We start from the raw sequence: 25,952 nt of genomic DNA, 5'->3' as shown, positions 1-25,952 counted from the left end.
TGTGCCCCTCCCGCGTCTCCTCTGTCCAGGGCACGTCGCAAGGCGGACACTGCAGAGGACCGGAGCTGCCGGGCGGGCTGCCGCGCAGGCCGTGCTGTCGGGCCTATGGTCGGCCGCGGTGGCCCCAGGTGGTCACTGGGGCTCTGTGTGCGCTGTCCCTGCGAGGCTGTGGCAGGAATGATCCACCTCATGGGGGGAAACGCCACGTTGGGGCCCCGCACTCTGCTCCCTGTGCGACAGTCCTTGTGTCTTGCACTGTGGGTGCATGAACTCTGTACTCCAGCAGGAGGCTTCTAACAGGGCTGGGACCGAGGTGCATGCGCTGGGTGTCCTCTGCCAAGTCCTGCCCGTGTCCTGACGTGCGTGCTGGGTGCTTTGCGGCTCATCCGTGCTCCCGTGTGGAAGCGTGCGGGCATTCTTGCTGTGCGGGCCGGCACCTCTGAGCGTGCCCCACCTGCCGTTTCATCTCCTCTCCAGAGGCCTGTCTGTAAACCACCTGGTGCTTCCGGCTGAGCCTTGTTTGGGAGCCTGGTTGTCTCAAGGACACATCCCAAGACCACCTATGTTCTCTTCCAGGGAAGGCGGCCACTGGGATGCTTTGGTGGCTGGGTCGCGGGTGGTACCAGTTGGTCACTCTGATGTCCTGGCTGAACGTGTTTCTTCTCACCAGGTGAGGAAGCCAGCGTCCCATCGGCTGGGCGTGCTCTTAACTTGAGTTTCTCAACCAGTCCCAGGCTGCCGCCATCCCTGAGGGAAGAAGTGGCGGCCCGCAGGGGCAGGGGGTGCGTGGGAGGCCACGTGGTGAGGAGGGACCTGGACCCTGGGGCTCCCTGGGGGCCAGCGTCCATGGGGCCTCGGTGCTGTCCCATAGCCTCCAGTGTAGCCCCAGGTTTGCTGGTCGACGTGGGCCCAGGCAACGCCACTGTGCAGGCAGGGCCCCTCCCAGAGGGGCCTGTGGGAGCCTGCCCAGGAGCGTGCACTTCCCTTTTCATCATGGGGGGGGCCACTCTGGGCTGGATTGCCGGGAAGGGGAGGGAAGTGCTAGGCGCTGCCTCCATGGTCCGTGTCTGTGTTTCTACTCCCAGGTGCCTTCGCAACACTTGCAAGTTTCTAATCTTGCTCCTTCCGCTCTTACTTTTACTTGGTAAGTCAACTCTGACCTAGTGCCAGTTGGTGACGTGCATGGCCATACGTGTGTGTGTGTGTGCACGCGCGTGCATCAGTGAGAGGCCTCTGTGGGGGGCCGTGTGCGAGGCTTGCCTACTCAGCGTGGCCTCCTGTCTCTCCTCCAAGGTGCGGGCCTTTCCTCCTGGGGCCAGAGCGGCTTCCTGTCCCTCCTGCCCGCCTTCAACTGGACACGCACGCTCAGAGCACCGAGGGGCGACGAGCTCCAGGGTGTGTTCTCGACGGGGGCTGCTCCCCCGCTCCCATCTCCCGAGGTAATTGCTGGCCGGCTCTCCCGGGGGTCCGTCCTTGTGCTTCTGGGAACAGGGCTGCTCGGTGGGGTGCCCTGTGTTAGGGAACAGTCTCAAATGTCCAGCTCCTTAAATGCTGTGAACTAGTTCAAATGGTACCTTTTTAAGTAATCTCATTGTTCAGTCCACTTTACCTTGAAGAGAAGCGGCATTCATCGCTTTGGAAAATACATCGGGTGTAAAGAAGAGAAGGAAAACCGCCCCTAGCTGCATGTAGGGGAATCTCTAGTAGTGCGGCCCGGCCAGTGTGTTCCTCCTGGGCACCGTGGGCATCGGGCGGTATGTGGCTGAGACACTCGGCTGCCCGGTGCTGAAGGTGCTGGGTGCGGGCTTGACGCCTGGTGTGCACTGCTGTGAGGACTTCTTCCCTCTGTCTCAGGGTGTGGCTGAGGCTTCTCCCTGGCACTGGATGAGAGAGGTGGAGAGGCAGGTGGCCTCTCTGTCAGGACAGTGTCAGAGCCGGGACGGGAAACTGAGCGAGCTGACAGCTTCACTACAGCAGCTACAAGTGCGAGTGGACCAGCTGGACGACGGGGGTGCCGGGGTGTCGTCCCTGGTGAGGAGTATGGTGAGGCAGCACCTGAAGGACCTCGGTGCCGGCAGGCTGCTGGGCTCTCAGGTGAGGCCAGGGGTCCCCACGTGGCTCCTTTCCTTGGAGAGTTGGGACTAGCGGGCACGGCAGTGGGATGAGGCTGTGCCCTCACGGCAGGGACGGTAGGAGCTGCTGTGGGCTGGGCCCCGCCTGAGCGGGGTCCGAGTGCAGGGATGCGCTCAGATGGGGGCACGCAGCAGGGGCTATTCTGTCCGTGCGGGGCCCAGGCCTCTGCACAGACACCTGGTTCATTTGGTGCCGTCAAGGAAAGGACTGTCAGCCCCCACTCCTCAAACCAGTGTTCCCTCTGTTCAGTTCCACGAGAATTTAATTAGGATATTTTGGATTAAAATCTTCAGAATGTGCAGTGCCCCTGGTGTCTCAGTGTCTAGCCCTGTCCTCACCCGCTGTCGCCACCATAGTCTGCTCCCCATGTCCCCAGCCACAGCCCTCACCCTGCTCACCCCGCCCCCCTGGCCTGAGCTCCAGGTGCATGCCCACCAGCCCACTCCGTGCCTGGAAGGTTTATCTCACAGCCTTCCCCACCGCTCAGGGAGCGTTGGGTGGAGGAAGGCGTCTCCTCTCCAAGTGGGCCTGCCTGTGGTGGGGAGGCGGAGGCTGAGAGGGGCAGGTGCCCTTTGATGGTGTGACCGGCAGGGACTCCCCGACTCCGGGGTGTGCACCTACTAGCCTGCTAGGGTTGCTGAGGGCTGCGTGGGGGCCGCCCAGCACTCTGAGGTTCTCCAGCTGGTGCTGAGTGCTCAGTGCCGACCCCGCCCCTCCCAGTCTGGTGACAGGCGGCCACATGGCCCAAGTCCCTTTGATGGCCAAGGGCGGCTGTTCTGAAGGGTGTCACCAGTGTCCTGGGGAGACGGTGGACTGGGTTTGTCCCTGATGAAGGCCAGCACGGCCTGCGGGCACGGATGGCTGAGGAGTGAGGGTGCGAGGTGCATCCAGACCCCTGCCCTGGGGTCACCAGACACCGCGGGTGCTTGTTGGGTGTGGTGGCCAGTCTGCCGTCTCCGCAGAGCACGTTCCAGGGGTTGCGGGGCTTCCGGGCCACACTCTTCTTTGCTGTAGAAGGTTTCAGCCTCTCAGCACAGTCTTAGGTCCCTCTAAGGGCCCCGTCACCGGTAGCCGACCCCTCTGGGACACTCCACCCCATGGTGCCTGGTGCTCTCTGCACACAGTGTGTCTGGGCAGCCCTGACACACCAGGTTTGTGTCTCTGTAGCTTCCCTGTCTCAACCGTCTGTTCACTCCTGTTCCTTTTCAGACTGACCCCGCAGCCTTTTACCACGAACACGAGTCACGCATCTCAAACCTGGAAGACATCCTTGGAAAACTGACGGAAAGATCAGAGGTACTCCTCTGCACAGCAGCCCTGACAAGTGCTCTCCGGCACAGAGCGGCTGTCCAGTGCCTGTGCCACTGTCTTGACAGAACCAGAGGAGTTCCCCTGCCCCCGGGGTTCCGTCTCATGGCTTTTTTTTAAAAAGATTGTATCCATTTATTTTTAGAGAGAGGGGAAGGGAGGGAGAGAGGGAGAGAAACATCACTGTGCGGTTGCTTCTCACACACCCCCTACTGGGGACCTGGTTCACAGGCCAGCACTCAGTCCACTGAGGCACAGGAGCTGCTCACGTTCAGATGCCCACTGCTTCTGTGTGGTCAGTGCCCCTGGCTGGGTCTGCTGGCCGTCTTTTCCAAGTGTGCTTTGAAAGCAAAGCAGCACTGACCTGCCAGCTAACGGTTGGACTTTGGGTTATAGGGGCAAACCCCAGCCAAATGCCTGTGGTTTCACGTACAGTTGAGTGTGTGGTTTTGTTGAGAGTGGTCCTAGTGGTGTGAGACCGCTGTTTCTCATGCTTCCCAGGCCGTCCAGAAGGAGCTGGGACAGACCAAGCTGAGGACAGCAAGGTAGGAGAGCCCACTCAAGCCAGTCCTGGCCTCGCTGCTGCACCTCAGGGACTGGCCTGGGGGGGGATACGCGCCCGAGGGCAGAGGGTCCTAGGGGCTCACCGCCGCACGCTTCTCCCAGAGCAGCATGCCGAGGGCAGCAGCCCCCCTGCTGTCACCCGGGGTGCCCCGAGGGCTGACTTTGGGGTGCACATGAGCTGGGAATACATCTCCGTTGGCGGGATGGGAGGGTCCGTGTGGCGCGCTGGGAGCGCCAAGGGCATTGGAACTCAGCCCTGGCCACGGGGGCCAGCCTCTGAGACGGGCACCTGGTACCAAGGCTGCAGGGTCATGTCACCTTGGGAACAGGGGCTCTGGGCCACTCCTGAGCCATGCCTGTGCCTTCTCAAGGGCCTGGCCCCTGGACAGCTTCCTGGGGTTGGGACACAGCTCCTCACTGGGCCCAGCGCTTTCCTCCAGCACGCCATCCCTTCCCTCAGCCGCTCTGCACCGAGGCATTCCCTTTCCGCGTGGGAGCTGCCTGTCTCTTCGCACTTGAAGTTTACCACATGTCCCCCCAGTCTGCCTGAGTGTGGCACTTTGACCCCTTGTGGCTCAGTGATTCCTGGGGCTTGCCTGGGGGCCAGATGAGGAGCATTAGTGCTCCCCCAAGCCCCTCACCCTGTCCCCTCTTGGCTGCTGCGTGTCCTGTGGGCCTGCTGCCAGGCAGCCTTGTGTCCTCTGGAAGGACCACAGAAGTACCGCCCCCCGCGTCCCTAGAGACACGTTGGCCAGGCTGATCTGTACCCCTCCCGAGATTTCCCCGAGGGTGTGTTCTCTGGGGGGCTACGGGCGTCTGCACGATGGCACCTGTGGTGCACAAGCAGGACTGTCCACACAGCTGTGCGGTGGCTTGTGCCATGCAGTCGCTGCTGTGTATAAGGAGCTGTCAGTGGGTCTGGGGCTGGGCATTGTCATTGCGCTCCCTGCTCCGTGGGCCATGAACAGGCCCCGTTCGGCCCTGGAACGACCAGTGAGCGTGCCTCGCCCCTGCAGCTGTGTTGTCGCTGTGAGGAGAGCATGGGGCCCTGTTAGGACACGTGGGGCAGTGCGTGCTCGGGGCTCGGGAAACCTCGGGGCTCAGGTGTGGAGCGGCATGGGGCCTGTGCACATGCAGGGCCAGTGGCAGCCCCGGTGCCGCTCCCCCACCAGGCGGACTGAGCCTGTCCCCTCTCCCCTCCCCATCGACTCCCAGTACTGCCGAGCAGCAGCAGCACCTGCAGTCTGCAGTGGCGCAGCTGGAGCTCGAGCTGGGCCGCCTGCAGGCGGAGCTGGCGGCCTGGCAGCCGCTGAAGGCCAGCTGCGAGGAGGCCCACGGCATGCAGGAGAAGGTGAGCTTCCCCCGCTGCCGCCTTCCCTGTGGTCGTGGGGAGTCAGAGGCCGGCTGAGTGGGCCTCTCAGTTTTATTCATTTCCTTTAAACAACCTCACTGTATTCGAAGACTTTCAAGATTGAAAATAAAACTTCCACTCTCCCAAATTTTCCTGTCCCGTCACCCACCACATTAACACCGTGACCTTCCCACGCTGGTGTGGCGCATGGTAGGCCGCCACGTCCTCCTGTAGAAGCTGACGTTGAGAGTTGGGCACTGGGTTGGGGACAAGCACGGCCCTGTTGTGCAGGGAGGCTAAGCTGGTGGGAGCGTCTCCATGCTCGGGCGTGGTCGTGAAACCCGTGCATCTGGTCCACGGCCTGTCCTGGAACCCGCGTGGCTGCGTCGGGTGCGCGTGCGCAGAGAGAACGCAGGCGGGCATTTCTGGTACAGGTTAGAGCTAACAGGTTTCACTGCCTGGAAGACGAGAGGCTCCTCCCCTGACATTTGGGGGGGTGGGGCCGCTGGTCAGGCCGCACCTCCCTCTACAGTTCTGTGGGCCTGGGCTCCTCCAGCGCGCTGGAAGGGCCCCTTCCATGCTCTGTGGAGAGGAAGGCGCGTGACGTTTGTAGGACGGATTTGGAGGAGCTGGTGACACTGCCGTGGGGCCAAGTGGTTTATGTTCTGTTCGCTCTCGACTTCCCCAGGTCGACGCGCAGGTCAGAGAGACCGTCAGACTACTGTTCTCGGACGACCAGCAGGGCGGCGCCCTGGACCAGCTGCTGCAGAAGCTGTCCTCTCGGTTTGTCGGCTGGGACGACCTGCAGGCAGTGCTGCGGGAGCTGGAGTTGCGCATCCTGCGGAACGTCACCCACCACGTGTCCGTGACTGGGCGGGCGCCGGCCTCGGACGCCGTCTTGTCCGTCATGCATGAGCAGGGGGCCGTGGGGATCACGGAAGCGGTAGGTGGACGACGGGGAGGCGGAAGCGGGGTGCGGTGACGACCACAGTCCCCAACGGCGGGGGTTGGCGGTGACATTGATGGTGCTTAGCACAGGCAGGGGGCAGAGGTGCAGTGGTGCCAATGTCATAGCTGCTCCTTGGGAGCACTTGAAGCTTTTTATTAATCTTCTTGTCCCAAAGCCTCCCAGTCACGCAGCACCAGGGCACAATCCCTCTGTGCACCTCTAGGCTCTTGTGGCCCAGGGACTAGGGAGGCAGCGTGAGCCTGCAGACAGGCCTGTGCCCTCGCAGCCATCTGGTGGCCTCGCCATGGTGCAGACTGAAGTGTGGGTTTTCCAAAGTGTCCCTTACGCCTGCCAGTCCCAGACAAAGCTGACGGACAGTGTGCCCTCACTGAGACGTCTGGCCCCCACCCCTGGCGCTGACACGCAGCCTCATCTCTCCCCCCCTGGGTTCGGCGTCCTCCCGTCGCGTGCCTCCCCAGCAAGCGCGCGTCATCGTGAGCAACGCGCTGAGGCTGTATTCCCAGGACAAGACCGGCCTGGTGGACTTCGCTCTGGAGTCCGGCGGTAAGTCGGGGGGCTCTGACCACGGAACAGAACGCAGAGACTGGAGAGCACCTTCCCAGTCAGTGGCTCCTGTCAGTGTTGGGGTGTGGTCTGCGCCTGCCTGCAAAGGCTGGGGCTGTGCCGGGTGTGGCTATGTGCCCCCCAGCAAAATCCTGGTTGGGGGCGTCTCAGTGGCCTTCAGTCTCCGGCTGTGTGGCAGGGCCCTACCACAGGCTCCCTCGGCTCCTGCACCCAACAGCTGTCACGTGCTGTACACACTGAAGGTGGTACCGGCAGGAAGTCGATGGCTTGCTCCCCACTTTTGGTGATCCCCACTTCTGGTGGGGTCGCTGAAATGTGCCTGCCTGCCCCAGGGGTCAGCAGCGGGAGTGGCACTGGGCAACTTCTTCCCATGTCCCCCAGGCTCAGTGCTTGTGGGGTGAGCACGGTGCCACCCAGGTACATGGCAAGGGCCCTTCAGATGCCTGCCTCCCTCTGGGGCCACGCCCTCCAGTGGGGACAGGCCAGGACAGCTGTCACAGGGACGAGGCCGGCCCACTGGGCAGACAGTGGGGCTGCTAGTTCGGCTCCTCGAGGGGAGAGAGCAGGAAGCTGTGGTCACTCGAGGGCCGCATGCATCCGACCAGCTGGGGCCGAGCTCCATGAGGTGTGCAGCCCACACCTGAGCCCCGTTGCCCCACACCCGTGACCCTGGGTCCGTCGTGAGAAGCCACTTCTGCGAGGAGATTGCAAGTGCCCACGGGACGTGGAGCAGGACCCTGAAGGATCTCACGGCAGGCGGCTCAGCAAGGGCTCTTCCTCCTTGTCCCAGAAAAGCTCGGTTTTCTGGATTTTTACAATTCAGGGGTTATGGGTGGAGGCTGGCAGACTGACATTTCTTGTAGAAAAGGAGGCCCTTGCCATGGGTCATCGCGCTCGGGGCTGGGCCTGCAGGGAGTGGGGACTGGGAAGCCACATCTCTCTGGCTCGTTGCCCGCCCACAGTTGGGGAGGCGTGGGGAGTGGCGGTCCCTGGTTGGGAACCTGGTCCCCACGGGCGCAGGCTGGTCTCCGCCACACCCCTCCTCACGGGATCTCAGGGGCGTAAGCGCCGCTGTCCCTGGAGAAAACGCCCCAGCCCCCCAGCATCGGATGGAGGGGCACTCTGCTCACCGTGTAGGAGGTTTTGGTCTCAAGTTTTCAAGGTCAGCGATTTCTGAGGAAGTTCTCAGTAGCTTGGCGATGTCAAGTGACACCTCAGCTGTTCCTTGGGGACCGACAGTGACTCCGGCTCTTTACCCTGTCATCGTTCCCTAGAGGCGGCGTCAGTCCATGTGCGTTTGTGTCATGGATCAGAGACCTGGTCATCTGATGGGTGTGGACAGTCAGCATTAACTGCCGAACAGAGCGTTTTCGACTCTGCGCTGAGAAAGTGTCCGTGTGTTGGAGGAGGCTTTCTAAGAACAACACTAGGGTGTTCTGAAAGATAGTTCAGTGGCTCAGAAATGCAGGTGCAGGGTGCTGGTGCTGAGGCTGAGGCCCGCCCCACCCCGCCCGGGAGGAGGTGGCCGCAGGTGCTGGGTGGGTGCTGATGGGGACTTGTGCCTCGTGGGGAATGACTTTTCACAAGTTTTCATTTGTGTGTTTGTCTTGGCCTGCGGTGGCACCAGCCCTTGCCCTGTTTCCTGTTAAGGGACAGATGGCTTCTTCGATGCCTCCCTTCTGTTGGCATGGAGACCGGGTTCGCTGACACGGCTTCAGCATTGTGACCGGTGCAGCCACAGTGGGAGTAGTGCCACCGTGTGTGCCACAGTCACCGCCCTCCAGCCCCAGACTTGCCCATTTCCCCAATGGAAGCTGGGGCCATGCGCAGGCACGTCCTGCCCCTTTCGCCTGTTCGTCAGCCCTGACCCCGCCTGCCTGGCAGCAGCAGGGCCCCGTGGGCTTGGTGCTCTCGGCCAGAGCGGGCCGAAGGGTGTGTGGGCTGCCGTCCCACAGGTGTAGGCAGGCGTGGTGCCAGCGTAGAGGGTCTCTCCGCGTCAGCACACACAAAGTTGCATCCCAAAGCAGTCGTGCGCTCCTGATGTGGGGTTTGGAAAAAGCAAAACTAACACTGGGGCTGCTCCTAAAGTAGAAGCTTCTCTGTAGAAGTCACAAGCCTCAGAGTTTTTAACGCATTTCTAGTAAGTCCCTGGGGTGGGTAAGGGTACAGATTCCCCGAGGCCCCAAGTCAAACACTGAAGCTGGACCCATTTTCAGGCGGAAGCATCCTGAGCACTCGCTGTTCAGAAACGTACGAGACCAAGACGGCGCTGATCAGCCTGTTTGGCATCCCACTGTGGTACTTCTCCCAGTCACCCCGCGTCGTCATCCAGGTGAGTGGCTGCGTCGCGGGCCAGCCCGCTCCGCAGCCGGTGGTTCCGCTGCTTGTTAAGGCACACGGTACGGATGGGAGAGTGTACCAGTTACTGGGCACAGCTCAGTGACAGGTGGGATGAGCGCCACACTGAGACACGGCGGTGCCAGCAGCACCCGCCCCGCCCCTCACCCTGAGGTCCACCCGAAACACCGTGGGGGGAGCTGGCGTCGCCGTCCCACTGTGGGCCCATGGTGCAGCGAGGCTGTGCCTGCTCGGGCATTGGAGCGGACAGGACGGGCCCCCTACGCTCGTGCCCATGCCTGTGCCCTCAGGGCCTCTGGGTCGTGCTGGTCGCGCAGCCTTGAAGGGCTGCAGGGTGGAGAGCACAGACCGTCACATTCAGCTGCTGCCTCGTGGTAGTGCTGTTTTTGAAATAAAATTCAGGGTTTTTATGTGAAACACCACACGATTGCCACCTTTCACTTAAAAACCACAAGTCCTAAGAAGGTTTGCGAATAAGCTGAGTATTAGGTTAGTGTCTGAGAACTTCAGAGTTGGGCTCCTGGGCCCGTCAGAGCTCCTGCCTTGTCCTTGTGCCCAGCTGGTGTCTGACAAGTGACTGCTGGCTTCCCTCAGTCCCCAGCACGGTCAGTCGCTGTGGCCCACAGGCTGCTCTCGCCCCGCACTCACACGTGGGCCCCTCACGGCCTGTTGTCGGCCTGGGTCTGCAGTGTGGCTACCCGGTGGTCAGAAGGCAGCTGTCCTCTGCAAGTGAGGTGTGTGTGGGCAAGACAGAGCCCAGCCACTGACCAAGGAGGAGGAGCATGAGGGGCTGCTGGCTGTGGGCGAGCAGCCAGTGGGGATGCCCAGGAGGGGCCGCTGTGTCAGGGATGAGCTGCTCCCCTGACTGGGCTCGGCCCAGACCACCCAGGAGAGGAGCAGCATACCGAGGGACTGCCAGGAGTCCACGTGCCTCCTGCTGCTTCTGCGGCGTTGACGCAGCGCCGCCCTTGGGGTGGCAACGGGAAGCATCGAAGGCCCAGGTCCCTTCTCCGAGTGTGGGCAGAGCTTCGGGGCCGAGGGACAGGAAGGANCAGTGGGGCTGCCCAGGAGGGGCCGCTGTGTCGGGGATGAGCTGCTCCCCTGACTGGGCTCGGCCCAGACCACCCAGGAGAGGAGCAGCATACCGAGGGACTGCCAGGAGTCCACGTGCCTCCTGCTGCTTCTGCGGCGTTGACGCAGCGCCACCCTTGGGGTGGCAACGGGAAGCATCGAAGGCCCAGGTCCCTTCTCCGAGTGTGGGCAGAGCTTCGGGGCCGAGGGACAGGAAGGATGAATCGTCCGTCCTGTCCTGTCACTCCTGCCAGCCTCGCAGAAGGCTGTTGCTCAGCAGACGGCACTGGGCTCCTGGCTCTGCGGGCCGCGTGCTGCCGCCAGCACCTAGGCGGGGGGATGCGGGTCAAGGGGGCAGGCATGTGGCACTGTACCGGGGCACGCGGACCCACACATGTGAGAGCGCACCTCCCACAGTGCCGGCCTGGGGACAGCTGCCACATACACGGTTTCTCCATTCCCAGGTGAGGCAGCCTCCTCATGTGGCTGGGGGCCACGTGTGCCCACCACGTTTCTTTGGTACATGCCTGTTGCGCGTCTCACCCGCTTTTCTCCGGGGTCCTGGTTATGGCAACCATATAAAACTCGCTCCCACCATGGAGACTGTCGCTCTTCCGAGTTGAAGTTCAAACCCATCTCCTCAGTCTGTCCTTCGATTTTGCTTATGAGGGGTTTTTTGGCCACGCCAAAACTCTTTTATTTCAGTATTGTCAGCCTTTTCCCTTCCTGCTTCTGTGTCCTAAGTGGCTAAGAACTTACTCAGCTCCTGAGTCTCAGGGCTTTGCCTCCTCCGCAGCCTGACATGTACCCAGGCAACTGCTGGGCGTTCAGAGGGTCCCAAGGCTACCTGGTGGTGCGACTGTCCATGGAGATCCGCCCGACCAGCTTTGCACTGGAGCACATCCCCAAGACGCTGTCGCCCACGGGCAACATCAGCAGCGCCCCCAGGGACTTCTCCGTCCACGTGAGTGTGCCCTGCTCTCCCTCCCCAGGCGGGGAGTTTCCTAGGGCTGCACCTGCAAAGAGGGAGACACGCCCGTCCTCGACGTGCGTGCCCGTCCTCATCGCTCGGCCTGAACCTGCTCCGAGCAGGCGGCTCAGGTGTGAGGGACCCCTTCCCCTCATTCCCTGGGAGGGCGCTTCCCCGGGGCGGGGCCCGGAGAGGTTGATGCCCCCTCCGCCTGTCCAGACGCCTTCCTGAGGGGCCCTCGTCGCCGCTGTGGCGGGCCTGGCTCCCAGCTTGTGCTGAGGAGCAGCCGCTCAGTCAGCGTCACCTCCTGGGTCACAGAAGGTCTGGTTTCGGTTTCAGGGGCTAGAAAACGAGTATCAAGAAGAAGGACAGCTGCTGGGACAGTTCGTGTTCGACCAAGATGGAGAGTCACTCCAGACGTTCCCTGTCCCGGTGAGCTCTGGCGCCATCCAGAGGGTCCCCGTCTCCTCATGTCAGCAGGGCCGTTGACTCTAACAGAACTGTCAGAAGGGTGTTGGGGGCTTCTGGGGAGGGGGGCTGAACTCCTAGCCCTGTTCCCGAAGGAGCCTCTTTGGGACGCCCCGTGTCCCTGCATGGCCAGGCCTCTGACGAGCTGTGGGTCTCGCCGAGCTTTGCGTCCTGCTGCTGACTCGGCACAGGGCACTTCCAGCCTGGCCCCTTCCTCTCGGACACCCCTGTCAGGAAAGCGACTGGCCTCGGGGGTGTCTGTACCGAGTAAACGTGCGTCTCTCTCTCTCCCCTTCGGTTTCAGAGAAGACCGGAGAGAGCTTTCCAAGTCGTGGAGCTCCGGGTCTCTTCTAACTGGGGCCACCCAGAGTACACATGCCTCTACCGGTTCCGAGTCCACGGAGAGCCTGTGTAGCAGAGACGCTGCTGGCCGCCGCTGTACATTTTGTATATACTGGGACAGCCCAAGACAGACACAGGGCCCCTCACGACGAGGGTGTGGGGATGGCAGGGGGACGGTGCCAACTGCCAGCGGCAGGCGCAGGAACGGGGGTGGCTGACGCCGTGATGCTGCTTGCGGTCCTGCCTGCGGGACACTGTGTCGAGTGCTTGGGCACAGAGACCTGTTGGTAACAGGCGGTCTGAGATACTCCTTTGAACGTATGGTTCACAGACACACACACTTTGGGGGTTTGTTTTTAAACACAAAGCTGTTAATACTCGTATTTTCCTGGCATCAGGAACGAAGCAAATGAGGTTAAAAGGTTTGACGTGTTCTTGAAGCTTCTACACTTAGCCGTTCACTGGCCCTTTGAAAGGACTTTGGGAGCAGATGGACTTCAGCTTTCCAGTCCAGCACACATTTCTTTCAGGGAAATCAGTGTCAACAAATTTCAGTTCTCAACTCCTCTGCTTTGGGGTGGGGTTTATCCCTCACTCAGCGCGGAGTCCCTTTACGTCACCAGTTGGGGAAGTGACAGAAACGTGCTTTTCTGCTTAGTTGGCTCTGAGTGAGAGCTTCCCAGGCAGAACCCCTGCGCTGACCCTCAGTAATTGAGGGCATCTCCCTTTGCTGAGACCGGGGGAGCTGCAGTCTGAGCAGACACAGAAGTGTAGCCCTCTGCTCTCCCCTGTTGGGTCCTGTTGGGGTCCCTGGGGGGGGTTTACTTCACTGTATGAATAGGAACCAAGAAATCTAGTCTTAGGGGTCTTTCCGGGTTATCTTTTGAATGTTGCTGAAAAACACTAACATTCTCCAAATCAGAGGACTGTTTTTATTCAGATGGTGTCAAGGGAGAAGGTCCAGTGTGGCAAAGACCTCCCACTGCTCTGTCGGGTGGCGTTGCCCAGTGGCATCCTCCACGGGCTCCGGCTGGGATTCGCCTTTTCTTCAGACTGTTGGCCTGAAGAAAAGGCCTCGATTCCTGTGACACTCGTTTTGGTTATAATTAATATTTAATATTGAGAAATTTAACTGAGCAGGCTTTATAAGTGAGATACCCACAAGGCACTTGAGGTGTTACAGACGTTTTACTGGCTTAAGTAGTTTCATGGTGTAACGTACATGCATTTTCAGAAAAAGATGAAATGATGGTGCTGACTGGTTTTCTGGAGTTTTATGTATATTGCACAACAGTCCTGAAATACACATAGGCTACATGGCTCTTTTTGTCACTCAGAATTCGAACCCATGCCTATTCACCTGAGTTGAACAAAATGTATACAGATATTTCATGTATTACAGGATAAGTATATAAATCAGAATTTCCTATATAAAACTAATTTGGGAGTTGGGGTGCAAATATTTTGAATATTAATTTATTTTTAAAGATGCAAGATAGGACTTTGTGCAGTGTATTTTTGTAAATGCTTTTCCAAATATCTGTCTCTGGTAGTGCTCTTGTTGCTGCCACCAAACTAAGATGCTATTGAAATGTTTAAATAAAGAGTTTTAATTTTTAAAAGTGCATGGGATACTTCCAATGAAAAATAAAACAGCCTATTTCTAGTCGGCGTGCGTTGTTTGTGCGGGAGGGTCGGCTCCATGCCTGCGCCGTGTCCCGGCTTGTCGGCACCTGCCCTGCGCTCCCAGCAGCGCTTGCTGCCAGGTCCCTCACCCTCTGCGTTCCCCTTCAGTGCCGACAGACGGCCTACTGTGCGCCAGGCGCCCAGCGACCGAGGCCGAGCCCCGTTCAGCAGGACCGCACGAGGTCCCCCGAAACACAGCTGGCTTCCTCCCGGCAGCAGGTGTGCCCATGGGTGTACGGGGACGCGCCGTCCCTCCGCTCTGTCCTCGCTGTACCCAGGAGGTCGGTACTGTGTGGGGCTCCCGGGTCCCAGCGCGCAGAGCTCCCCGGGATGACGCACACGCGAGCCGCTCGACCTAGGCCGGCCGCCGTCTGCGCAGCCCACTCTCCGGGGCCGGCAGATGCGGGATCTGGTGCTGTTACAGCCCGGCGGCCACCCAACGCACCCTGGAGATTCGGCCACGCGCCGCGGGAACGACTGAAGCACTTCCTGTTACACCCTCTCCACCCGCCCACGACAGCCCAATGGCAGAGGCCCGCGGGACCCGACTCCAGATCCCACGGCGTGGCCAACCACGTCACTGCGCCGCCGCGGTCACGTGGCCGCCCGGGGTCGCGGTCACGTGACCAAGCGCGGCTCCTCGCGGGCCACCGTAGAGAACGTCGGGCGGCCGCCGGGACGGGAGCCGAGAGGCGCTGTCCACCGCGCCTGCGACAGCGTCAGCCCTTCGCGGAGCGCCGGCCCATGGCGGCGGCGGCGGCGATGGCCGACCAGGAGGGCGCCCGCAACGGGGCCCGCAACCGCGGCGGCGTCCAGCGCGTGGAGGGCAAGCTGCGCGCTAGCGTCGAGAAGGGCGACTACTACGAGGCGCACCAGATGTACCGGACCCTGTTCTTCAGGTAGCCGCTGCCGCCTGGGGGGACCCCGTCCGCCCCGCCCGCAGGCGGGCTCCGCTGCGGGGCGCGGAGCGGGTGAGAACGGGCTGCCACGCGGCGGCTGGCGGAGCTCTCCGGCCTCGCCCCCGCCCGCCCGCCCGCCCGTCCTGCGCACCCCCGGGCAGGTTCCTCGGGCGCCGAGGCGTCTGAAGCCCGCGCGCGGAGTCTCACGGTTTTTTCTCCTTTCGGCATCCGGTCCCATTTTTTTACGTTCCGGTGTCCTCCCTCGCCCCTTCGGCGTCGCGACCGGAGCAGCTGTGTTTACCGTCCGGCACGGCGGAGACACCTGCGCTGGCCGTGGGCCACGTGCGTGGGGCTGGGTCGCGGAGCCGTGCCGCAGCGCCCGGGCGTCCGTGGGGTCCGGGTCCCTATAGAGGAGCGGCCCCGGGGCCTGAGTGACCAGCTCCGTCGCTGCACGGCCACCACCCGGGCTCCCTTGGGCACGGTGTCTCGGGGTTCCCACGTCCCGCCACAACTCCTGTCCAGGCATACTATTCGTGTGCTTGTGAGCAGACACCACCTCGTGCGACCCTTTGCGGTTTGCGGCCGCTCATCAGATCTGGACCAGTCCCGAAGGCGACTTGCAGGATTCATTCTGTCCGTGCAGAGCCATGGGGACAGACCATGGGGTCAGCCCTTAGCACCAGGAGCCAGGTTGTGAAGCTACTGCCCCGGGGCAGTTAAATCAGTGTTCCTGGCTCTTGGAGGTGGTGTTTGCTCAGGCCTTAGTTGACCAGTTTCTATTGGGGTTGAAAGCGTTGCCCCCGACTGAGCTCGGGCTGCGTAGCTGGAGGGCTGAGTGGATAGTTCTTCAAGGGACCGACCGCCAGCCAAGACAAGGCCATTGCCACTGCCGCCCTTGCCCCGCCTTCGTCACTGCCGTGGGAGCTACTGTAACCTCAAGGTCGCCTGGTGCTGGCTGGTCCCGGGACTCACGTCACTATCCGCCCCAGTGATTAATCCGCCAAACTGGATCTTCTCAAAACAAATGCTGCCTGCCTCGTTTCCAGTCTGTCCCTCGGAGACGCTGCAGAGGAACGGGATGAGCCCCACAGCGGCGAGTCCCTGGGCCCAGGGGAAGGCATGAATAGGCAGCTGACCCACCAGCCCGGCCTCCCACCCCTGCTCTGCAGCCCGGGACCCCGACACCTTGGTAACCCTCCGAGCCCCGGCTTCGTCGTGGGCCACTGATGGGACCCCTCTGCTCATTTAGGAGTTGAGAAGTAGCGGTCTGCCGAGGGCCTTGTTGGGAACGTGTCAGCGGTGGCTGTAGCGGCATCCATAGGCGCCCCCTGAAACAGGCGGGAGGGTCCCTGTCCCTCCCAGGGCGCACTGTGCAGGCTCTGCGGTATGAGGGTGCCACAGTGTGCAGTCGGGAGCCCTCACATACGCACACCCCAGAAACGGGCGCCGACAGGATACAGAAGTGCTCGCCAGATCTAAGGTCTCGGCCACAGCCTGCGCCCGGTGCCCACAGAACTGGTGCGGTCGGCGGATGTGTCTTGTCTGCAGTTTCACACAAGCGGCATCTGTCCCACGGCCGTGCTGCGTTTGCTTAGCGAGATTGTTTCCAGATGCACGCGCGCATGTGTGTCAGTGCTTTGGTTGTGCGAGTGATGGGCCATTGTGCGAGTGGATCCTGATATGCCCCATCACCCCTGGGCCAGATACTCACATCGGGACGCTCTGATGCACTCACGTCAGTCCTGACGCAGTTTGAGGAGGAGTTGGGCCACTTGGCCAGCTGGGTAGCGTCTCCTGGGGTGTGTCCAAAGGACTGGCTGTGGCCACCGGTGCCCAGGCTGAGCGCAGACATCAGTGTTTGGCTTGGCCCCACCAAGCCCACGGGCTCCTTGTCTCCTTGGACCTTTCTCGCATAAATGTTGCTTTGTGGTTTTTTTTAAGATTTATTTATTTATTTTTTAGAAAGAGGGGACGGGAGGGAGAAAGGGAGAGAAACATCAGCGTGTGGTCACCTCTTGCACACCCCCTACTGGGGACCTGGCCCACAACCCAGGCACCTGCCCTGACTGGGAATTGAACCAGTGACCCTTGGTTCCCAGGCTGCTGCTCAATCCACTGAGCCACACCAGCCAGGTCACTGTTACTTTGCTTTGATGGACTGTCCCTTTCTTCCTGTGAAATGCCCATCTTTGTGTGCTGTTGCCTTTCTTGTCCCGAAACTTGTTTCGTCTGAGGTGGTGGCTGCACCCACGTTCTTCTGGAGACCATGGTCCTGGACTCCGGGTTCCCCCTCCGGGCAGAGGGGTCCCCCACAGGCCAGCACAGTTAGGCCTCAAGTCGTGACCCACTGGCTCTCCGGGGGCTCTGGCAGGCAGTGGATCCGGTGGCGCTGGCCTAGGAGGGGTGGCAGCCGCGGCCATGCAGCCTTTGTGTTCCGGCTGTGCGCCGGCCACTGGTTCTCTCTCCGCGTGCGGCTGGCGGCGGTTGCAGGCCAGCAGTTTCCTCCAACGTTTCCCTCTGTTTTCTCTCCCCACGTTTCCCGTTGGCCTCAGGGTGTCCCCACTGTGGGCGAGTGAGGCCTGTGGAGTGCACCGCCCCCCCACACACACACACCAGAGGAAGCCAGTCTGGGTCTCTGGCTACTGTCTTCACTCCGGTCCGAGGGCCGCTGGCCCCTCCTCACTGTTCCTGTTTGTCCCTGGGAGCTTCTCTCTGAGAGCGTCACTGGTCACCTCTGGGCATGGAGGCAGCGGCAGTTACCTTAATCATCCTTTTCTCTGTGGCTTTGATGCTGCAGCGAAGTGCTTTTCCGCCCTGTTCTGGATTCAAGTTGCAGGGTTTCCCTTCGTCCGTCTGTGCCCCAGCCCCGAGGTCCCGACGGCTGGATGGGACCTTGGCCGGGGGCTTCTCTGTGTGGTGTTCTCTCCAATGTCGCTCTGGCTGCTGCGGGGTTCTGGCTGGGGAGTCTGATGGGGTCTCTGCGGGTCGCCATCTCCTTCCCGGAGGCCTTAGGAGTGCTTTTTTATCTCTTAATGTTTTCTTTTTTAAAAAAATCCTTTTTAAAAGAATTTTATTTACTGATTTTTAGAGGAAGAGAAGGAGAGAAATATCAATGTATGGTTGCCTCTCGTGAGTCCCTTGCTGGGAACTGGCCTGCAACCCAGGCATGTGCCCTGACTGGGAATCAAACTGCGATCGTGTGGTTCGCAGGCCCGAGCTCAATCCACTGAGCTACACCAGCCAGGGCTGTCACTTAACATTTTCAACAGTGCGAGTAGCCTGTGTCCTGGGGAAGGTCTTCTGTGTAGCGGTGATGGCGTCCTGCCAGCACCTGAGAGGCCAGCACCCACCCTGCGTCTGGGGAGTCCTCGGCCCTTCCTCCCAACCTGCCCCCTGCTGTCTGCCCCCCCTTGCTCACCCCGGACTGGGACCCACGGGCAGTGCCCTCCCACTCTCCCGTCTCTCCTGTGGGCCTGGCTTCAAGCTGCTCCTCTTTGGGGCTTGCTGTCCCCCAACATGTCCCCTGCCCCCTGCACCCCCTGCATCCTCTGCCCCCCACATGGAGCTCTGCAGCTCGGTTTGGTTCTCTTTGTGTCCCTTTGGTGACATGCCCCTTCGTTTTACTCCCGAGTGCACGCAGCTGCCACCAGAGAGCCTGCAGCCTGTTGGGTGGCCTCCTGGTGGCTTTTGGGAGTTCTGTGTCCTCAGGTCTCTGCCTCCCGTGGCATTGAGTTTAGTGTCTGGGCATGGGTCATGTTCTTTCCGGATGGCCCTGCTGTCCACCCTCCTGGGGTTGGTTTCCAGGGCGAAGTGTGGTTCCTGGCTCAAGTACCCACGCATTCCTTGTGAATAGTTCCGGCTGGTGGTTAGCGGTCATTCTTCTTTCCAGTAGGTGGTGCTACACTCAAGTTTTTTTGTCCCCTAGACTGCCCCCATCCCGGGGACCAGGGTAGCGGTGTCCCCACAGCATTCATGTCTCCTCAGAGTCACCACTGTGGTAGGGGTGTGGCAGGTGTGGCAGGAGTGGGCTCTCGAGCTGCTGCCGGCTCCTGTGCCCTCTGGCCACTGCCACCAGGCTCTCTGGGAACGGAGCTGGCTTTCAGGTGCTAGCTCTGCTGCTGGTCCCTGTGGGGGCCATCCCTGCCATCCATGTGCCCGTGTGCTACAGTGGGGGGTCTCTCGGGCATCCTGTTGCTTGGGGGGGCAGGGAGCCTTTGTTGGGACACAGCAGGTGGCAAGCTGTCGGTTTTAGGGGAGACATACAGCATCCCTCTCACCACACAGCGCTGCTTTTGACAGCAAGTCAGAAAGTGCCCGTGAGTGATGCCCTCCACCAGCAGCTGGTTGTGGCTGGCACCCCGCACCCCAGTATGGGGACAGTGACCCGGCCACTCTGGGCCCTGCTCAGTCGCCAGGGCCCTCCTGACCCAGTGCTCCGCCCGCACTCACCGGCCTGCTGCCTCTCACCCTCACCTCTTTCTCCGGCTTCTGTGGGTCCCTCTCCGGCGCTGCGGCCTGTGCGCCCTGTGCCGCCGTCTGTCCTCTGCCCCTCGTCCTGGAAAACTGGCTCCACTGTCCCAGCAGCTCTGTGTGCCTGCCTCTCAGGCCTGTCTTTCCCCCGTCTGGTGTCTCAGACATCCGCTCTAGCTGCCTGAGACAGAGGAGCTCAGTGCGTGTCCTCAGCGAGCGGAGAGCGGCTGCAGGCCTGAGGGTCCCTGCAGATGGAGCCCTGTGTGGGTGCTCATCGGGCTCCTGGGGCAGAGCCGGGACTAGGTCACGTGTGTGTGTGTGCGTGCGCGTACGCTTATGTGGGGGTGTGGCAGGAGTGGTGTCGGCTGACCACGGGAGACCACACCTGGTTCTCGTCGTCCTGGCAGGAGGTGCCCATGTCACTGCCAGTGTGTGAGCGTCCCCGTGACTCCCAGGCATCGCCCTCTGGGTGGCTGGGCGTGACTGGCACCCCGCCCCTGGCTCTCTGTCACAGGTACATGTCGCAGAACAAGCACGCGGAGGCCCGGGAGCTCATGTGCTCGGGAGCCCTGCTCTTCTTCAGCCACGGCCAGGTGAGCAGTGGGCGTCGCCGGCGTGTCCCCTGCTTGGGGCACAGGGTGGGAGCAGGGATGGTCTGGGGCCGGGACGCAGGCCTGGCACCATCTGTGGGGCCCTGTGTATGGGGCTGGGAGTCTGGGTGGCCTCACAGTGTCTTCTGGACGCGGGCCCCTCGTTCTGACCAAGGGGGTCTCGTCTGTTTTTCTGTCTTGCAGCAAAACAGCGCTGCAGACTTGTCCATGCTGGTCTTGGAGTCACTGGAGAAGGCCGAGGTGGAGGTAGCTGAGGAGCTGCTGGGTGAGCTTTCTCGTCGGGCGATCCTCTTTCCCACACGCACCGGGGCACCAAACTACCGGCCACCAAGACCTGCCCGGGGCTGCCGGGAGACCCCCGCCACAGCCTGGCTTCTCTGGGCGTGGTCGGGCGCAGCCTGGGCAGCACGGGGCCCCACCCACACGCCTCCAGGGTCTGTGAGCTCTCCCCCTGGGCGAGGTTGCCCTGTCGGCCCCTCAGCCTCACTTTGCGGAGGGCCGGGGCCCTGCCTCCTGCTCCCATGAGGGTCCGTGTGTTGTTTCTAGAAAGCCTGGCGAGACTGTTCAGTCTGATGGACCCCAACTCCCCGGAGCGAGTGGCCTTCGTGTCCAGAGCCCTGAAGTGGTCCGGCGGAGGGTCCGGGAGGCTGGGCCACCCCCGGCTGCACCAGCTGCTGGCCCTCACCCTGTGGCGAGGTGGGTCTGCTCTGGGCGCCGGGCTCCCGCGGCTCCCCTCACTCCTCTGCCAACTGTGGGGCTTCTCAGCCACAGCGGACGAGGGCGCCTGGGCCTCTGCCTCCTCTCGGTCGTGTTGTCCAGCCGGGGATGCCACCCAGCCTGGGGTGGGGCCGTGACCGTGTGACGGGGCCTAGACCTGGGCTAAGTCCTGCCCTCTATGCCGCTCTCAGGCCCCCCTGCTGCCCAGCACTGGTCTTCTCTCAGGGATGTTGCCCCCAGGCCAGCTCCCAGCGGAGCTGCCTGCTTTCCTGTGCTTGTCCTGCTTCTCACTCAGTGCCCTGGGATTCCTGTGTAGGTGCCAAGCTCTAACCTGTGGCTTAGGCCCATTTGTGTGTTCACCTGTGTGCCGGGCACAGCTTCACAAGCACAAGGCCACTGAGCAGAGTGGCCAGCAGCGGGCAGCTTGGGGTCCCAGCACCTGTGGGCAGGGCCAGGGTGCAGCCTCCCAGGCTTCAGAGGGGCAGGCAAGCTCTTGGGGGGTGCCCCTGGCGCCCCCAGGAGACACATGGTCTCACTCCATCAGGCCGGCATGGAATAGGCTCGGCATAGGTCTGGGGCTCCTGACGGACTGTGGCTTACAGTGCAGCCAGTGCACACTGGATGCGGGAAGCCGCCCCGTCGGGTCCGTGCCGTGGGCACACTGCCCTCACAGCAGTTTGCTTGGGGGCGGCGAGGGGCAGCCCAAACCTCTGTGTGGGGGCGGGGGTAGGGAGGGGTACGGCCCGACGGCAGATGAGCTGGGAGTGTGAGAGAGGGCACGTCTTCCATTTTTTTAAGTATTGCGTTTATTTCTCAGAAGGGGAGGGGGACGGGGACAGAAGCGCCAGTCGGCCCCCTCTTGCACACCCCTATCCAGGGGCCAAACCCACAGCCAGGGCTGTGCCCTGACCAGGGAATGCACTAGCAACCTTTCGCTTTGCCAGACGACATCCATCCCACGGGGCCGTGCCAGTCAGGGCTAGGAGGCTGTCCCTGAAGGCTTCTGGGAGCCTTGGACTCGACAGGGCCTTTCTCCCCCCGCAGAGCAGAACTACTGTGAGTCTCGGTACCACTTCCTGCACTCCGCCGACGGCGAGGGCTGCGCCAACATGCTGGTGGAGTACTCCACCGCCCGCGGCTTCCGCAGCGAGGTGGACATGTTCGTGGCCCAGGCCGTCCTGCAGTGAGTAGGGGCGGCTCACGCCTGTCCTCCGCCGGAGACCTCGAGGCTCTTGGCTCCCACAAGCACCCTCCTGTCCCCTGTCCCCTCCCCTGTCCCCTCACGCTGTCTCGAAGGCTGTGTTCATCCCTCCCAGAGGCCCTGCAGGCAGCGGCACATTGCCCCTGTGGGCACTGGCGCCCATGGCCCTTTCTTGGCTGTCTTTGCGACAGCTTTTGTTGTTGTTGTTTTTTGAGTGTCGATGCATGCACAGCAGAGGGGGGAGCTGTGCAGGGGTCCCTGCCCCAGTCACGAGGCCACTGGTGCTGGGGCCCCACCCCTTCCAGCAAGAGTGCTGCTCGTGGGCTGCACTGCCTTCCTGCACAGACTCGCTCAGGTCTGGAGGCCAGGTGTGGGGGCAGGGCGTGCCATGGCGTGAGGGGTGCCTACCGCACCACAGGGCTTCCGAGTGTGGCTGTGACGCTGTGTTTTATGGGCCCCAGCCCGCCAGCCCGGTACACGGCATTCGGCAGAGGCGCTCTCTCAGGGCCGAACCTGGCTCTTCGAAAAGGGTCACCAGCCCCCTTCACCCAGGTCCCTCTCTGGGCCATAACAAGAGGGGTCTCATCATGGGCGCCCACGCCTGTGCCTGCCCCACAGTGGAGACCTCCTCTCCGGGGCCTCAGATACCCGGTCCCCGAGCTGTGCACATGCGGGCCAGGGCCCAGCCTGTGCTGACAGGTGTGTGCAGGTGGCTCTTCCCACCTCTGTCTGCCTGGGACAGGTTGCCCACCTGTCTTCGCACTCTCCAGCTGTGCCTTGTGGAGACCCTGCCCGCCCGGCTCCCCGGTCGGGGCCACAGCACTGCTGGAGGCGAGGGCCTTCCGGCCACACTCAGGAGGACCGTGCCCTTGCCACAGGTTCCTGTGTCTGAAGAACAAGAGCAGCGCGTCAGTGGTGTTTGCGACGTACACCCAGAAGCACCCCTCCATCGAGGACGGCCCTCCCTTCGTGCAGCCGCTGCTCAACTTCATCTGGTTCCTGCTGCTGGCCGTGGACGGGTGAGCGTGTGCGGGAGCGTGCGGGAGTGTGTGGGTGCGGCCCCCCTGTGCGGCCCCTGCGTCCAGGCAGCCACAGAGCGAACCCTGCTGTCTGTTCCAGGGGCAAACTGACGGTGTTCACGGTGCTGTGTGAGCAGTACCAGCCGTCCCTGCGGCGGGACCCCATGTACAATGAGGTGAGGGCGCAGGGCTGGGCCACCGGGGGCCTCCGGGGGCGGCGGGGTCTCTGCACCCCCTCACGGCGTGCCTCCGCCTCCCTCAGTACCTCGACAGGATAGGACAGCTCTTCTTCGGGGTGCCGCCCAAGCAGACGTCTTCCTACGGAGGCTTGCTAGGTAAGGCCTGGCCAGGGGCCCTGCCGGCCGCACCTTCACCCTCCCCGAGGCCTTCTCCCCATTCCAGAGCGGTTGCCTGGGCTGCCCTGGGCTCCCTGTCCACAGCACCAGAGCAGAGGCCGGGTTTCCCTTTTGGCTTTTTTATTGTGGTGAGATGCACGGAACGCAGAACAGGTCGTTTTCACCACTTCTGAGCGTGCAGCTCAGGGGTACTGAGCACACACACAGCTGTACGGCCAGCACCCCGTGCTCCCCAGGACTTCTTCACCTCCTCCCCACACCCGCTCCTCCCCGCACAGCCCCTCCCGGACACCAACCCTCCTTCCTGGGCCCCAGCGCCCCCTCCCATGCGGGCCACCCAGGCCCTCAGGACTTTGCTCTTCCAGGGTGCTTGGGGAGCAGGCCCCTTGCCTGGGGTGCTGCCGCCTGCAGGCTGCCGTGGGTCTGAGTCAGGGGGCGCCCCCTGCTTCCGTCTCAGCCTTTCCCATCTAAGCTCCTCCGTTCTGGCCTCGGGTGCATTTTCAGTCCATTCTCGTGTGCGCGCCGCCTCAGGGTCCAACTTCCTTCTCCCCCTGGGGGTGCCTTGTGTGCTCAGCTGGTTTCCTGCAGGCGGCCTGCCCGTCGCCAGCCTCTGGGCCCCAGCCCTGTGCTGCATGAGCTCGTGGTTTGTTCCTGGGCTGCCTGTCCAGCGTGGGTACCGAGTGTCCATCTCCTGAGGCCGGGACTCTGCCTGACCTTGGGAGATGGCAGCCTCCGGCTTCATTCTTTCTCTTCCAGGCTGTTCTGGGTGCTTGGCCCCCTTGAAATTCCGTAGGGATTTCAGGGCGAGTTTCCCTGTGTCTGCGGAAAGTGTCCCGGGGGGTGGGGGGGTTGAGAGGGAGGGTGGCTGGAGGTGACGCTGACGTGTCCACCATCCGGAGTCTTCTGTTCAGCCCCAGGACATGGGCCTGGTGTCCCTGCATCTCGTCCTCCGCTGCTCCCTGCAGCATCCGTGTGGTTTCCCTGACAATTCTGCTTTTGAGGCTGTCGTAGGTGGGACTGTCCTTGTGATTCCTGGTCCAGGTTATCCGTGCTGCTGTACAAAGCACAGGGAATTTCTGCACGTCGATTTTGTATCCTGCAACTTTGCTGAATTCCTGCGTTAGTTGTAACAGTTTAGAAGTAAAACTGTTAGGATTTTCTGCATGTAAGGTCATGTCCCCTGCAAACAGGTAGTTTTACCTTCTCCCTTCCAGTTTGGATGCGTTTTCTTCCTTCCCTGGCCCGCCTACCCCGGCTGGGACTCCAGGCCGGCGCCCTGGTCTGCACCTGCGCTTAGCGAGGAGCCTCGGCGTCGCCCCTGCACGCGCCCTCCACTGCGGCCGTCGTGCCTGCGCGGCGTGTGGTGGTGGTTCCCACCTGTTCCTCTCATTGAGTGTTTTCACGTATGAGCACTGAGTTTTGTCAAATGCACATCACTGAAGATCACGGTGGGGTTTTCTGCCTTCGCTCTGTGCGTGGGGCGTGTGACCCTGGTGGCCACCATGCTGGCCTGCCCTCGAGTCCCAGGGCAAACCCCATTGGCCGTGGGGCACGAGCCTAAACAGGCAGCAAGTTTCGTTCGCTCATGTTGGAGGGAGGGCTTTGCGTCGCTGTTCACCGGGGACGCTGGTCTGTGGTCTTCTCCTGGGGGCTGCTGGTCGGGCTTCGGTGTCCGGGCCGCGCTGGTCCTGCAAGTGAGCCTGGACGCATTCCCGGGCAGGTGTGACGGGGCTGCTGGCTCCTACTGGAGTGTCCATCCTGGGCCTTGGCTGGGCGGGTTTGCTGACTGGCTCCGCCCCTCAACCCCTCCTCAGGTCTCTCAGAGACGTGTCTCGGCAGGTGTGGGGGCGTGTTGGGGGGGCCTCTTCCTCCACATCTCACCGCACCTCACCTGCTTGGGTCCAGGTGCCCACTGCGCCCTCAGGGCTGGGCTACCAGCATGAGGAGGGTGCTCTGCTCACGGTGGCTGTGTCTTTGGGGCTCGGTCCCAACTGCACACCTCAGTGTCCTCACCTGCCCTAGCCTCCCCACTGGTGTGCAGGTCGGGGAGGGGCCTCCTGCCAGACCTGGGGGCTCGCTCTCCCCACATCCTCGTTCCCTGGTGATTGGTTCACGGGGACGTTCCAGACTCTGCATTTGTGTTGGTCTGACAACTGCTCTTCAGGTGACAGTGACGACTCCCTGGGCCGGCAGCAGGTGGCCCTTTTCTGGGAAGCCCCTGAGACTGGGCGTGTCCGGCCTGCCTCCTGGGGGCTGGGCTGTGCCCCCGAGGGCACGTGGTGCAGCGCACACCCGCGAGTTTCTGCCCCGATGCGTCTCGTGGGGGGGGAGGCTGCTGTGGGTCTGTGGCCCCAGGGAGGGGCCGCAGGCCCTGACCGTGCATCTGCTTCCAGGCAACCTCCTGAGCAGCCTCATGGGCCCCTCGGAGCAGGAGGGCGAGGACGGCCAGGACGACAGCAGCCCCATCGAACTGGACTGACGCCGCCTGCGCGCGCACGAGGCCCTCGGCTGGCAGCTCGGGCCTGCGCAGGAGCTCGCCCCCCCTCTGAGGCCGTGGCAGCTGCGCGGCGGCGCCTGTGGGCGGGCCCTGGCCGAGGGCGGGGCGGCCTCGGCCTGGGTTGCCCCGCAATAAAGCACAGGCCTGCGTGGCAGCCTCTCCCAGTCCTTTGTTTCTGGTTTGCTTCGGGTGCCCGGGGGCTGCGGTCAGCCAACCCCACGTGCACGTCCCCTGGTGGCCTGGGACCACTCCCCGCCGTGTCCCCGGGGGCCATAGCTGCCGCCGGGCACTGGACGTACGTTCGGAGGCTGTGGGGCTCGCGCTTCGTGGAGCCGTGTGTCCCCCAGCGGCGCTGACTGGCGAGCAGCCTGCAGCGAGGGGCCCTGGCCCACAGACG

The 25,952-nt window shown here is 62.4% G+C and overlaps 2 protein-coding genes across 9 annotated transcripts in view; both read left to right on the top strand.

Annotated features, from left to right (window-relative positions):
- Positions 1–13,721, top strand: part of SUN1 (Sad1 and UNC84 domain containing 1) — a 44,092-nt gene extending 30,371 nt beyond the window's left edge. For 4 of the 8 annotated variants that reach the window (XM_037057976.1, XM_037057974.1, XM_037057970.1 and 1 more), the window contains 14 exons: positions 30–128; positions 577–670; positions 1,086–1,144; positions 1,294–1,439; positions 1,855–2,094; positions 3,343–3,429; positions 3,943–3,986; positions 5,221–5,356; positions 6,045–6,299; positions 6,785–6,869; positions 9,107–9,222; positions 11,116–11,283; positions 11,629–11,721; positions 12,062–13,721. In XM_037057976.1, coding sequence (XP_036913871.1) covers positions 30–128; positions 577–670; positions 1,086–1,144; positions 1,294–1,439; positions 1,855–2,094; positions 3,343–3,429; positions 3,943–3,986; positions 5,221–5,356; positions 6,045–6,299; positions 6,785–6,869; positions 9,107–9,222; positions 11,116–11,283; positions 11,629–11,721; positions 12,062–12,172 — 1,733 coding nt within the window. In that variant the 3' untranslated portion in view covers positions 12,173–13,721. The remainder of the gene's footprint in view (positions 1–29; positions 129–576; positions 671–1,085; positions 1,145–1,293; positions 1,440–1,854; positions 2,095–3,342; positions 3,430–3,942; positions 3,987–5,220; positions 5,357–6,044; positions 6,300–6,784; positions 6,870–9,106; positions 9,223–11,115; positions 11,284–11,628; positions 11,722–12,061) is intronic. The other 4 variants (XM_037057975.1, XM_037057973.1, XR_005068188.1 and 1 more) reach the window with 3 other exon arrangements.
- Positions 13,722–14,427: 706 nt separating this feature from the next.
- On the top strand, positions 14,428–25,722 carry GET4 (guided entry of tail-anchored proteins factor 4). Its single transcript, XM_037057979.1, has 9 exons — positions 14,428–14,684; positions 19,669–19,747; positions 19,949–20,030; positions 20,312–20,461; positions 21,527–21,665; positions 22,562–22,702; positions 22,803–22,878; positions 22,965–23,037; positions 25,452–25,722. Exons 1-9 carry the CDS (start codon positions 14,530–14,532, stop codon positions 25,535–25,537), a joined length of 981 nt encoding a protein of 326 aa, XP_036913874.1. The 5' UTR covers positions 14,428–14,529; the 3' UTR covers positions 25,538–25,722.
- The last annotated feature ends 230 nt before the right edge of the window (positions 25,723–25,952 follow it).

This window comes from Sturnira hondurensis, unplaced genomic scaffold, assembly GCF_014824575.4.
Source record: "Sturnira hondurensis isolate 20B ecotype Veracruz unplaced genomic scaffold, ASM1482457v3 Scaffold0009733, whole genome shotgun sequence".
Lineage (NCBI taxonomy): Eukaryota > Metazoa > Chordata > Mammalia > Chiroptera > Phyllostomidae > Sturnira > Sturnira hondurensis.
Note: the sequence above shows the minus strand (reverse complement) of the source record. Positions and strands in the feature narration are given on the sequence as shown.